This window comes from Myotis lucifugus, unplaced genomic scaffold (assembly GCF_000147115.1).
Source record: "Myotis lucifugus unplaced genomic scaffold, Myoluc2.0 scaffold_63, whole genome shotgun sequence".
Taxonomy (NCBI): domain Eukaryota; kingdom Metazoa; phylum Chordata; class Mammalia; order Chiroptera; family Vespertilionidae; genus Myotis; species Myotis lucifugus.
The window spans coordinates 1,603,666-1,616,877 of NW_005871111.1; the positions used below are offsets into that span (position 1 = coordinate 1,603,666).

General features: G+C 35.9%; 1 protein-coding gene across 4 annotated transcripts; it reads left to right on the top strand.

Annotated features, from left to right (window-relative positions):
* The first annotated feature begins 842 nt into the window (after positions 1-842).
* Positions 843-12,925, top strand: USP1 (ubiquitin specific peptidase 1). 4 transcript variants are annotated; one of them, XM_023754666.1, is made up of 9 exons: positions 843-861; positions 2,131-2,372; positions 4,404-4,524; positions 5,368-5,472; positions 6,042-6,202; positions 8,072-8,757; positions 9,468-9,638; positions 10,450-10,651; positions 11,454-12,925. In XM_023754666.1, the coding sequence occupies exons 2-9, from the start codon at positions 2,200-2,202 to the stop codon at positions 12,184-12,186; spliced, it is 2,352 nt and encodes a 783-aa protein (XP_023610434.1). In that variant the 5' UTR covers positions 843-861; positions 2,131-2,199; the 3' UTR covers positions 12,187-12,925. The 4 variants fall into 4 exon arrangements, with proteins under 4 accessions (XP_023610434.1, XP_014312216.1, XP_023610435.1 ...); XM_014456730.2 differs by lacking the exon at positions 843-861 and having other exon boundaries at positions 1,922-2,372; XM_006089761.3 differs by lacking the exon at positions 843-861 and having other exon boundaries at positions 2,243-2,381.
* Positions 12,926-13,212: the final 287 nt, after the last annotated feature.

Genomic DNA, 13,212 nt, shown 5'->3' on the forward strand with positions numbered 1-13,212 from the left:
GCAGGTGCGGGCTGGGCGCACATTGGCCGTCCCGCGGGCGTGGGGGCCGGGAGCGGTGGCTCCGCCGCGGGCCGGCCCCCGCGGTGCCCGGTGCTGGGACGGGCACCGGCCGCAACACCGTCTCGACGCCCTTCCCCGGGTGCGCGCTCGTGGAGCGGCGCGGCGTCGGAGAGCCCCTTGCTGGTCCTGGGGTAACTAGGGGTTACGCGCAGCGTGTCTGCATTTCCCTTACGAGTGTTTAGGACGCCCCGTGTCCTAAACCTCGGTCGGAGGTGTTATTGTTTTGCATTTTCCTTGAAAAATTGGAATTGAGTCGCGTCATTTGATAGAGGAAAGAACTTTTAAAACTAATGGGACCGAATGGTCAACGCTGTCATTTGTGGGAACATTTAATGCTCGATTCATTGTGTTTTCTGTGAAATTTGATTTAGACTTACGAGAGAGACTTATTTTTTTTACGTAACAACCCCCAGTTTTAAGGAAAGCCAAGAGCAAGAGATGTTATCTTCTCATTAATGTTAGGTGTTTAGTAGGACTTGGAGGGAGCCAGGACTGATTGGTAATCCGTTATTTCAGCGGCGTGATGAGCTTTTCTTCTGTGAAGTCCGGTTCCTCTGTTTCTTAGAGCCCAGTGTCTGCGGCTCATTAGAAACCTCGGGTGCTGGAGGGCCGACACCCGCGGCGGGCTGTCACTCCTGCGCGTTTCACCGGGAGCCTCCGGTGGAGGAGGGGGTGGGGAAGCGGGTCAGCTTTCCACATTCCTGAGTTGAGTCTCAGAAATGTGGTTTCACTGCCGATTTCAGTGTGTGAATTCCCAGATCAGAAGCATCCAGTGAAATGCTCAGGAAAGATGGAATTCGAGTGAGTTTTGTTAGTTCGTGGTATTACTCTATCTATATTGGAAAGTTGTTGCTGAGCTTTTGGTTTCTAAATAATTTCTCTTAGGTAATCTCCCCCACCTCCAGCTATCCTAATGAAAAATAGGATTAACATATAAAGTAACTACCACAAATAGTGCTTTTTTATTTATTTTTTAAAAAATCTTTATTGTTGAAAGTATTACAGTTGTCTTCTTTTCCAAACCCCATTGACTTCCTCCTCCCCCTCCCGTCCCCACCCACCCTGCCCTCAGGCTTTCAGCGCAGTAGTGCCATTTTTTAACCTAAAAGTTTTACTTTAAAACTGGGAAGAAAAATAGCAAAAGGCAAACCAAATCACCCTTTCTTTTTTCCCTGCATAAAGCATTATTTTTTTAAAAAATGTATACTTTAACCAATGTTTGGAAAATTAGTGCTATATTGCTTCTAGTGCATAAGAATGTTATATACACGAAGTTGCTCACTTATCCCAACTTTGATTTGTTCTGTTACTTTTCACTCAAGTTTTTAGGTATAACAACACCAGGTCTTTGCCTTTTCTTGTATTCAAATTACATTTTAAAGGTACTTTTTAGAGACTTTCTTTCATGTGTTCATATTAATAAGTAGAAAAGACCTTGGAAGGAAAACTTATTCCAGCATCCTTTGATTTTTCCATTCATCCCTGTTTCCCACTCTCTACTTTGTAAATTAGAGATGGTAGTTGCTCAGTCAATATTTTCTGAGTGAATTAATAAGTTAATAAAAATGAAGGTTTTACTTATTAATCTACTGTAGGTCTACTAAAATGAGGTCTTTTGTGAGGTGACCCTTACTCTAATAGCAGGCTAAAAAAATATTATTTCTCCGCTTCTTAAAAAAAGTGTTTTTATTGATTTTCAAGAGAGGAAGGGAGAGGGAGAGAGAGAAACATAAATGATGAGAGAGAATCAATGATCGGCTGCCTCCTGCACGCCCCCTACTGGGGATTGAGCCCACAATCTGGGCATGTGCCTGACCAGGACCGGAACCAGGACCTCCTGGTGCATGGGTCCATGCTCAATCACTGAGCCACACCGGTGGAGCTATCTGATAGTTTCGTTGGGTAAGAAAGCTAGGACAAATGGCAAGCAATAGAACATTGAGCACTTATTATTGCCAGGCATTAGGTTTTCAAATATGACGTTCTAATTAGTAATTATTCCTTAGTAAATTTTTCAAATTTTATTTTATTGACTGCAGCTGATAACTGAAAACTTTTTGTGATTCACAGATATGATTGGTGATTATAACGTCCGTATACAAATCAGTATTTGTCAACTCTTTGGTATTTGAAGAAAAAATGCCTGGTGTCATACCTAATGAAAGTAATGGGCTTTCAAGAGGTAGTCCATCAAAGAAAAACAGACTTTCCTTGAAGTTTTTTCAGAAAAAGGAAACTAAGAGAGCCTTGGATTTCACAGATTCTCAAGAAAATGAAGAAAAGGTTTCTTCTGATTATAGAGGATCTGAAATGTAGGTATCGTAAGTATATTTCTGTACTTTTAAAATTCTACATCAACAAAAAACTGGTGAAATTAGGTCAATATCTTTAGACATTCCTACCTGATAGTCCATAGAGGCAAAAACAAACAAAAAAACAACCATCACCACCCACACATATTTGTGAGACAAGCCTAACAGTATATGGTGGTTCCCTTCAGGGATCACTTCCATGTTAACTCAATGTACATTGTGCTCAGCCAATTTGACTAACTGGCAGAAATATTTATCCACTAACACTGCTTTTAATGTAAACGTGTTTGTTTTGTAGTACAACATGGTTAGTGTAAGGGTAAATAAATGGGTGATTTTTTTGTTTAAGAATACTGTACTTGACAGTTACCTGAGATATTTAAACTTTACTTATAGTCATATCTGATATGTGAATTAGCAAACCTGTTGGAGATGTACAATGGCAAATTTATTTTAAATAAAATTAAAAACAAATGCTTTTGATAAAAATCCTTTGGTGACTAAAAGGAGATCAGAACAAAATGAAATACTTTATTCCATCAATAGTTGCTCCAGTTGGAGTCTACACCAGCTCTCTATTCAACAGATAGGCACTCTGCTGTATGACTAAAGTAGATTTGGTTTTATGTGTAATTTCCTAATATTAACCAATAATCAGCTTAAGAGGTTGTGTGTGAAGCTTTTGTTTACCAGCATTCATGCCTATAAATACTTTGAGGTGCTAGAGTAATAGCAGCTATAAAATAAAAATGCTATGACCTAATACTTGTTAAAGTTATAAACTTAATTCATTTTAAGTGAGGGACAGCTGTGTAATTTTCTTCATAGACTCTTTTTCCTCTTTTATTTTTTTTTTGGGGGGGGGGGTTGTTAATCCTCACCTGAGGATATTTTTCCATTGATTTTTAGAGAGAGTGGAAGGGAAGGAGACAAAGAAACATTGATGTGAGAGATACATTGATTGGTTGCCTCCCACACATGCTGGAGATGGGGAATCGAGCCTGCAACCCAGTTATGTGCCCTTGACTGGAATTGAACCCAGGACCCTTCAGTCCGAAGGCCGACCCAGCTAGGGCTCCTCTTATTTTATTAATAGAATCTGACTTCTTAGTGAAGCCTCTCCCAAATATTGTCATAGTCAAGCTATCCCAGGTTTCTATTCAGAGTTAAACTGCAATTGATCCTTGAACATGGGTTTAAATTATGTGGGTCCATGTGTACCGGGCTGTTTTTCAATAAATACCGTAAATGTATTTTCTCAACATTTTCCTTTCTCTAGTTTATTACAGTGGTTCTCAACCTTCCTAATGCCGCGACCCTTTAATACAGTTCCTCATGTTGTGGTGACCCCCAATTTCATTGTTACAAATTGAACATAATTAAAGCATAGTGATAAATCACAAAAACAATATGTAATTATATATGTGTTTTCCGATGGTCTTAGGCGACCCCTGTGAAAGGGTCGTTCGACCCCCAGGTTGAGAACTGCTGCTTTATTATAAGACCAGTTTATAATACATACAAAATATGTTGATTGACTGTTTTTGTTTTCAGTAAGGCTCCTGGTAGGCTATGAATAGTTAAATTTTGGGGGAGTCAAAGCTATAGGGAAATTTCCAACCATGCATGCGGGGAGGTCAGTACCTCTACCCACCCCCCACACCCCTAAACACACACCCTGCATTGTTCAAGAGTCAGCAGTACTTGATAAAAGTGTCATGATGGCTTAACAAATCACTACGAATTATTATTTTCTGATCTGTAAAATAGGATTAATAGCCTCTTGATGGAATTAACTTTGAGGTATCTTAATTGTAATAATTTTAAAGTGCTTGTAAAATTTGTATTCTGGTGTACAGCAAATTTTTCACTTCTGCATATTTTCTTAAAATGTCATTTGAGTAAAATCCATATGCTTTTCAGATCATATAACTTTTGGGAAAAGACTAAATCTAGGAAAGTAATATTTCTGCTTTGTTTCTCTAAGATACTATTTCATTATATCTTTCTTCTCCCCTCTATACTTAATAGTGATCAAGTTGTTCCTGCAGCACAGTCCTCACCTATGAATTGTGAGAAGAGAGAAAACTTGTTACCATTTGTGGGGCTAAATAATCTCGGCAATACTTGTTATCTTAATAGTATACTTCAGGTAAGTTGACAATTCTGATATATAATAAAACAGTAGGCAAAGAATGATATAACATTTAATGCTTCTGAGAATTTCAGATTACTAGAGTATTTTAATTGTCCATACTACCTTTGCCTTTGATTGTAAATAAACTGGAATGGGCTACAATACGAATAATGATTCTAAGTTGTATGTTATAACCTTCCTTGGGGTAAGAGAAAGTGATGCATTAAAATTGGGAGAGCATAGTTGAGTAGACCTTAAGTGGAAGATGCCAGATGTTTAGTTTTTCTCTCAATTCCTGGTGCTATGGTGATAATGTATTTAACCCTTGGAACCATGTCTGTTTTATGTTGTATTCTTAAAACCATAAGTCTTAGCACTATCTGCTCAGGCTCAATGCTTTATTGCTAGTGAAGGCAGAGAGTGGGCTACAATGATGAAATAGAGAACAAATTTGTTGTTGTTAATCCTCACCCAAAGATGTTTTTCCATTGGTTTTTAGAGAGAGAGGAAGGGAGAGGTAGAGACAGAGACATAGAAACATTGATGTGAGAGAGACACATGGATTGGCTGCCTCCTGCAGGGCCCCAATCGGCCAGGGATCGAGCCCACAACCGAGATATGTGCCCTTGACCAGAATCAAATCCGGGACCCTTCAGTCTGCAGGCCCGACACTCTTCCACTAAGCCAAACTGGCTAGGGCAAGAACAATTTTTTTGACACAAATCATAATCTCAGAATTTTCAGTAATGCATATTTTAAAGTGCGCTACTTAAAAAGCATGATAATTTTTGAATAATGTTAAACACTATACTATTGTTGTTTGTTCAGTAAACACTCAGACAATTTCACTTTTTATAGGTATTATATTTTTGTCCTGGTTTTAAATCTGGAGTGAAGCACTTATTTAATGTTATTTCAAGGAAGAAAGAAGCTCTTAAAGATGAAGCCAATCAAAAAGAGAAGGTAAAACATAAAAATAACAAAATATAAAAAGTAAATTAATGGAAACTCACTTGCTTCATAATAAAGTAATTAGATGCACAGAGGATTTGGGAGGAGGATGACAAAGATTATTTCTCAGTTAAAATATAACTTAGAATTAAATTTCTTAGTAGTTTACAGTCAGAAAGGCAATTATTTGTCATTCTTGTAGGGTAGCTAACTAGATTATTCCCTTTTACTGAGTGTCTTCTCCAGGCCTTTAATTTATTGTTTACCAATAAACATTGTCATTTGTATACCCACCATCACAATTTATCATACCTTTATATCACCTGTCACTCATTGTTTTTCCAATTGACTCACTTTTAAAATTTAAGTAAATTAAAGGAACTGTTGACTTACATAATTAGAAAACCATTATCCACATAATAAATAAAAAACTTAAAATTTTAAAAGTTTATTTGTATACCTCCATAAAATTACTGCTATGATGAAATTTAGAAAAACTAGTTTTGTCTAGTGAGACAAAGATAAGGGGGAAGGTACTTAATTTGTTCATAAATAATACTGATTTGTTTCTTTCTTGACAGGGAAATTGTAAAGAAGATTCTTTGGCAAGTTATGAACTAATATGCAGTTTACAGTCCTTAATCATTTCAGTTGAACAGCTTCAGGCTAGTTTTCTTTTAAATCCAGAAAAATACACTGATGAACTTGCTACTCAGCCAAGACGATTACTTAACACACTCAGGTATAGCCTATAATATAATTTTAGGATTCTAATTTAGTTACTGCTTTTCTTGGAGGAGAGTGATACATGAACAAATGGGGGTGTAATAAAGGGCAAAGAAAATAGAAACTACATATTTATAGTCCTTATTATCCCAGAGACTCCAAAAACTGAAAAACTTTTAATAAGTTTGGTATTAAACTCATTAAACCCAGATATATATGAGTTTATAGTCTTTATTCATATTTACCTGTAATACGAAGATCCATATATTTTTTAAAATAGAAATAGTAATGTGTTTGCTTAGAGGATAGTGTCCCTTACATGTTGGTGATATATATTTTACTTATGTGTCATACCGTCTTTTTTAATCTGAAAAGTTCTGAATACCCAAACATATTTTGTCTTAAAGATTTCAGATTATGAATTGTAGGTTTGTATTCAAAATATGCATAAGAAATATAAATTCCAAATATTTTTTGTTGTTGTGTGTATTTAGAGCTGTTAACTGGATTAGATCTCTTTGTAGTATTGTCTTTAAAAATAAAACTTTATCCTATATATAAAAGAGCTTTATTTAAAATGTTATAGGTTAAGCCTTTTAAAAAATTATCTACTCATTTGGTTTAGGACAGTGATTCCCAAAGTGGGCGCTACCGCCCCCTAGTGGGCGCTGCAGCGATCCAGGGGGGCGGTGATGGCCACAGGTGCATTTGGGGGCATATAACTTTCTGTTTAATTGCTATTAAAATTAAAAAAAAAATTAATTTCCAGGGGGCGCTGAGTAATATTTTTTCTGGAAAGGGGGCGGTAGGCCAAATAAGTTTGGGAACCACTGGTTTAGGAATAGACGTAGATGTAATACATTGCTATATGTTTAACAGGCAGTGTAGCATGGTGACTTAAGAGCAATTTTTAAAAAATATATTTATTATTTAAAAAAAACGTATTTGTATTGACTTCAGAGAGGAAGGAAGAGAGATAGAAACATCAATGATGAGAGAGAATCACTGATTGGCTGCCTCCTGTACACCACCCTACTGGGGAGAGAGCCCACAATCCGGGTATGTGCCCTTGACTAGAATCGAACCCGGGACCCTTCAGTCCATAGGCCGATGCTCTATCAACTGAGCCAAACCAGCTAGGGCTAAGAATTAGTTTGAAAGTTTCACATTTGTAGCTGAATGAATGCTTTTAGATTTAAAAAATAAAGTTATGGCCCTGGCTGGGTGGATCATTTGATTGGAGAGTCATTCCATACATCAGAAGGGTATAGGTTTGATTCCCAGTTGGGGTGCATATGAGAGGCAACTGATTCATGTTTCTCTCTCACATGGATGTTTCTCTTGCTCTCTCTCTCCCCCTTCCTTGCTCTAAAACTCAGTGAAAGCATATTCTTGGGTGAGGAATTTTTAAAAAATAATAAAAATGAAAAAAGTAAAGCTATGATATCCCTATAAATATTAAATCATCCTATATAATAAAAGGCTAATATGCAAATCAACCGAACGGCAGAATGACCTGTCGTTATGAGGCACACTGACCACCAGGGGGCAGACGCTCAATGCAGGAGCTGCCCCATGGTGGTCATTGCGCTCCCACAGGGGGAGCATCGCTCAGCCAGGAGCTGGGCTCAGGGCTGGCGAGCGGGAGCCTCTCCAACCTCCGTGGCAGCGCTAAGGAGCAGTGAGCAAGGGGGCGATAAGGAGCAAGGGCTCCCAGACTACGAGAGGGCGCAGGCTGGGCTGAGGGACACCCCCTCCCCCCAACCCACCCTGAGTGCAGGAATTTCGTGCATCGGGCCTCTAGTTTCTATATAGGAAAGTTTTCTTACTTGTATTCTTTATAAGCATAATATATGAAATGGGAAATATATATTTTTTTTAATAGGGAACTCAACCCTATGTATGAAGGATATCTACAGCATGATGCACAGGAAGTATTACAGTGTATTTTGGGAAACATTCAAGAAACATGCCAACTCCTAAAAAAAGAAGAAGTAAAAAATGTGGCAGAATTATCTAACAAGGTAGAAGAAAAACCTAATCAGAGAGAAGCAATTAATGGGGTTAATAGCACAGAGATGGACAATATGGGGCATGCTGAAGACTATAAAGAAAAACTCCCAAAAGGAAATGGGAAGAGAAAAAGTGACACTGAATTTGGTAACATGAAGAAAAAAGTTAAGGTATCCAAGGAACATCAGTCATTGGAAGAGAACCAGAGACAAACTAGATCAAAAAGAAAAGCTACAGGTGATATATTAGAGATTCCTCCTAAAATAGTCACTAAGCACATTCCTGAAAATGAGAGTGCAAGACCCTCACAGAAGAAATCAAAAGTTAAAATAAGTTGGTTAAAGTCTGCAACTAAGCAACCCAGCATCCTTTCTAAATTCTGTAGTCTGGGGAAAATAAACCAAGGATCCAAAGGACAATCTAAAGAAAATGAATATGATCTTGAAGAGGACTCTGGGAAGTGTGAAAATGATAACACAATTAATGGCTGTGGACTTGAATCTCCAGGAAATAATGTTAAGTCCATTAATGGTAATGAAGTTAAGCCCATAAACAAAGGTAAGTATAATTTATTCTTAGACATTGATAGGTAGGCAGGTTAATAGTTGCAGAATTGGAATTATTCTCTTAGATATATGTACAATATAAATCTGGCTGACGTTTTGTTTAAAAAGAAAAATTTAATACTTTGTACTGTGGTGTTTTAAGCACTGTGCTATGTTTCGTGTGTTTGTATAAATCTCAATCTTAAGGTAATGTTAGTTTATGGATTATAAAATAAGGGAATTCAATAAATTTTAACGGGAAGAGGATATATACTTTACCCCTTTATATAAGCAATATTTGACAAACACATGAAAGGTATTGTATTTAGTGTAATTCAGTTTTAAAGTAGAGAACTAAGTAGATGCATCATGCTTGGACTGGATTTCTACCTACCTTCTTCCAGATCTACAGCTCTCGGGGAAACTAGTATTGATGTGTTTTTGGTTTTACCAAGTGTCATCTTTATTTTACAGTTATTCTCTAGGGGGTGTGAATTATGAAGACACAGTTGTGACTTCCTTTATTTAGAGAACAGTAATTCGTATTCTAAACTACCTTTATAGAATTTACATTTCATGAATAAGGCACCTTTTAATGCTAATAAGCAGGTTGAGATTTGAAAATCAGCCTTTTATTCACATATACTTTAAATGAATATTGGTTACTTGGGCTATGCTGAAAAACTAATATATATAGACTTTATTTTCCTGTTTTTGTTTTAGGCACAGAGCAAATTGGTTTTGAGCTTGTAGAGAAGTTATTTCAAGGTCAGCTGGTATTAAGAACTCGTTGTTTAGAATGTGAAAGTTTAACAGAAAGAAGAGAAGATTTTCAAGACATCAGTGTGCCAGTACAAGAAGATGAGCTTTCTAAAGTAGAGGAGAGTTCTGAAAGTAAGCAAAAACTGGAGTATTTGTAAGGACCATGAAATAATTACAGTCTTCTTCAATAAGCAGTCTAGTAAATAGCTTGCATAATTATTGAGCAGTTATTTTTTAGTGTCTTTTGTATAATAAAATCTTTCTGCTTATATAGCTTCACTTGTCAATAGTTAGCATTTGGAAAATTGTGGAATCTTTATTTTGATGTGTAGAGTATAATGAAAATGAAATGTTTTGGTAAGTTAACATTTGGGTACCTGAATTTCTCAGAGCTACCGAGGATATTTTTGTTAACACAATATTTGAGCCGTTGTTTTGTCTAGTATAAACCACAAAAAGCATGGAAATGTAACAGGAAATGATCATGAGACTGATTTACTTGCTCAGATATTGGAAATTGGCTACCTTCTATAATAATAAAAGCATAATATGCTAATTAGACCAGACAGCTGGACGTCCTTCCGGATGACCTTCTGGAGAAAGCTGGGGCTGCAACTGTGAGGGCCGAGCCCCTTGCACGAATTTCGTGCATCAGGCCTCTAGTTAAATATAAACTAAAGTCTGTCTTATGAGTCAGAGACTAGGTTTTTCTGTCATATTCTTTCTGTCTCTAGCAAATGCTGATCAAATAGAAATATTTAAAGGATGTGCACTGTTGAGGGAGAACTTTATGATAGAGTTTCTGAAACTAGTTATTGTTTTTATTATTGGAAGGATTAGTAAGTTGAAATTGCATGCTAATTTTGAACATAGAACTTAGTGGTTTAATTTTTAAATGTTGGACAGATTTTTCATTTGTGAGTGAAAGGATTCTCTTATGTAGTTTCTCCAGAGCCAAAAACAGAAATGAAGACCCTGAGGTGGGCAATTTCACAATTTGCTTCAGTGGAGAGGATTGTAGGAGAAGATAAATATTTCTGTGAAAATTGCCATCATTATACTGAAGCTGAACGAAGTCTTTTGTTTGACAAAATGCCTGAAGTTATAACCATTCATTTGAAGTGTTTTGCTGCTAGTGGCTTGGAGTGAGTATTATAAATAAAAGCTATATGAAGAAAATGAGCTGCTATATAAGAGAAGTTTTGTTCAAATAGTATAATATAAACTACTGAAATGAAGTAATTTATAAAGATTGCCTTAGAAAAGTTTGTTCTCTTAAGTTTCCCTGTAAAAATGCATCAGTGTGAATACATATTCTGATTTCTTCACACCTTTTCATTGCTTATCAAATATAGTTGAATTGATGAAAGCAGAGAACAAATTTTATATACAGTAAGGTTTTTATAAGGAGAGAAAAAGGCAAAATTATTTAGTTTTAAGGTAAGCCAGGAAATCAAACGAATCTGAACAATTTGATTCTTATATAGTTGAAAATTTAAATATCTAAAAGCAATTAAAATATAAAAATATCAGTTGCATTTTGAATAGTCTGACTTTTCTGTCATGTATACATGTCGTAGATTTTATTCCTTTTTATATTAATGAATTTTTCAAATTAGTATGAGAGCTTCCCAGTAACTCTCCATATACTTTGTGCCAGAAGAACGACATATGATCCTTTCATTTTCTTAACTGCACAAAATTGGGGGGTGGAGGGGATGCCTTGAGCCTTTACAGAAACACTTAAATATTAATTAGCATTTTCAATATTTTTCTTTGTGGAAATATTTTAAGTACATAAGTTGGGGTCTTTTTTATTATTTCGTGTTTACTCATAGGAACACTAAATATTAAGGGTTCATTCAGACTCTTACTTGGTTTCACATTGGGTATATAAAAAATATAAAGTGGAATAGCAGAAAACCTTATTTTATTTTTCTTCCAAAGGTTTGATTGTTATGGTGGTGGACTTTCCAAGATCAACACTCCTTTACTGACACCTCTCAAACTGTCACTAGAAGAATGGAGTACAAAGCCAACCAATGACAGCTATGGATTATTTGCAGTTGTGATGCATAGTGGCATTACAATTAGTAGTGGGCACTACACTGCTTCTGTTAAAGTCACAGACCTTAACAGTTTAGAACTAGATAAGGGAAATTTTGTGCTTGACCAGTTGTGTGAAATGAGTAAGCCAGAACCACTGAATGAGGAGGAAGCAAGGGGTATGGCTGAAAATTACGATGATGAAGTGTCAATTAGAGTCAATGGAAACACACAGCCAACTAAAGTTTTGAACAAAAAAAATGTAGAAGCTATTGGACTTCTTGGAGGACAAAAGAGCAAAGCAGATTATGAGCTATACAACAAAGTAGCTAATCCTGACAAAGGTACCAGTACAGCATTTGCTGAAAATAGAAATTCTGAAACTAACATTACTAATGGGACCCATGAATCTGATAGGAGCAAGGAATCCAGTGACCAAACAGGCATTAACATTGGTGGATTCGAGAACAAAATTTCATACGTAGTGCAAAGCTTAAAGGAGTATGAGGGGAAGTGGTTGCTTTTTGATGATTCTGAAGTAAAAGTTACTGAAGAGAAGGACTTTTTGAATTCTCTTTCCCCTTCTACATCTCCTACATCTACTCCTTATTTGCTATTTTATAAGAAACTATAGAGTGTACATTTTCCTTATGTGTATATATATATATATAAAAACAGACCCAGACAAACATTGATAACGTTGATTACATCAAAAAGAATAGCTTATCTTTTGAAGCTATTGGATACTATTGGTCTCTAGGTTTTTGTATAGTGAAATTTGAATTACTGAAAACCATGTTAATTTTTAGAATTCATTTTCCTTAGTAGAGACTAGTGATGTATTAGCTCTGGGAAAAAGCTTGTATAGGTTCTTAATCGAATTATCCAAAATGGAAGCATTTAAACACTTTTGAATTTACACCTTTTTTGTGTTCGCTTTTTAAAATAAAGTGCTTGTATTTGTATCTCCATATTTTGGAGTAATTACATGTTTATAGGTCCTGTGGTTTTTCAGCTAAGCAGAATATCATTTCAGTACATTTAGTTTTATAAGTCATGAAGCCAAATCTTTGGGCTGTATTAGAGGCACAAAGTCTGGAATATGTATGTATTCACAATGGTGTGTACATTTTGTGCCTTGGGTCGCTTTGAAAGTGTCTCAGAAAACCTGGACAGTCCTATCTTCACAAGAATTTTATATGTATTTATGAAGATGATTCTTTAGTAAATCTTTTTGGGCATGGACTAATTTGTATCTCTTCATAGTCATATTCTGCACGATCTGTATATAGTATATCAAACTTAGAGGTGTGACCTTAAGTTTAACTTTTTTAAAAAATAAGGTCAATAAAATTTTAAATGCTTAAAAACTATGTATACAAATGCTTGTGGTTTTTTTTTTAACTTGCTTATTTTTACCATAAATACAGCTGGGTTCGCTTAAAGAACAGAATGTATGTATACTAGTATATATACATGTGTGTGTGTGTATACACACACACACATATATAACACACATTCAGAGAAGAGAGTAAACAGGCAATTATCTTTAATACTTAATATTTTTGACTGTTGGAATGAAGAAACTTGGAAGTAGGATAATTCAAATTGTGCTTACTTATTAGTCCATCTAAGTTGTCATACTTAAAAATTGTTAGTA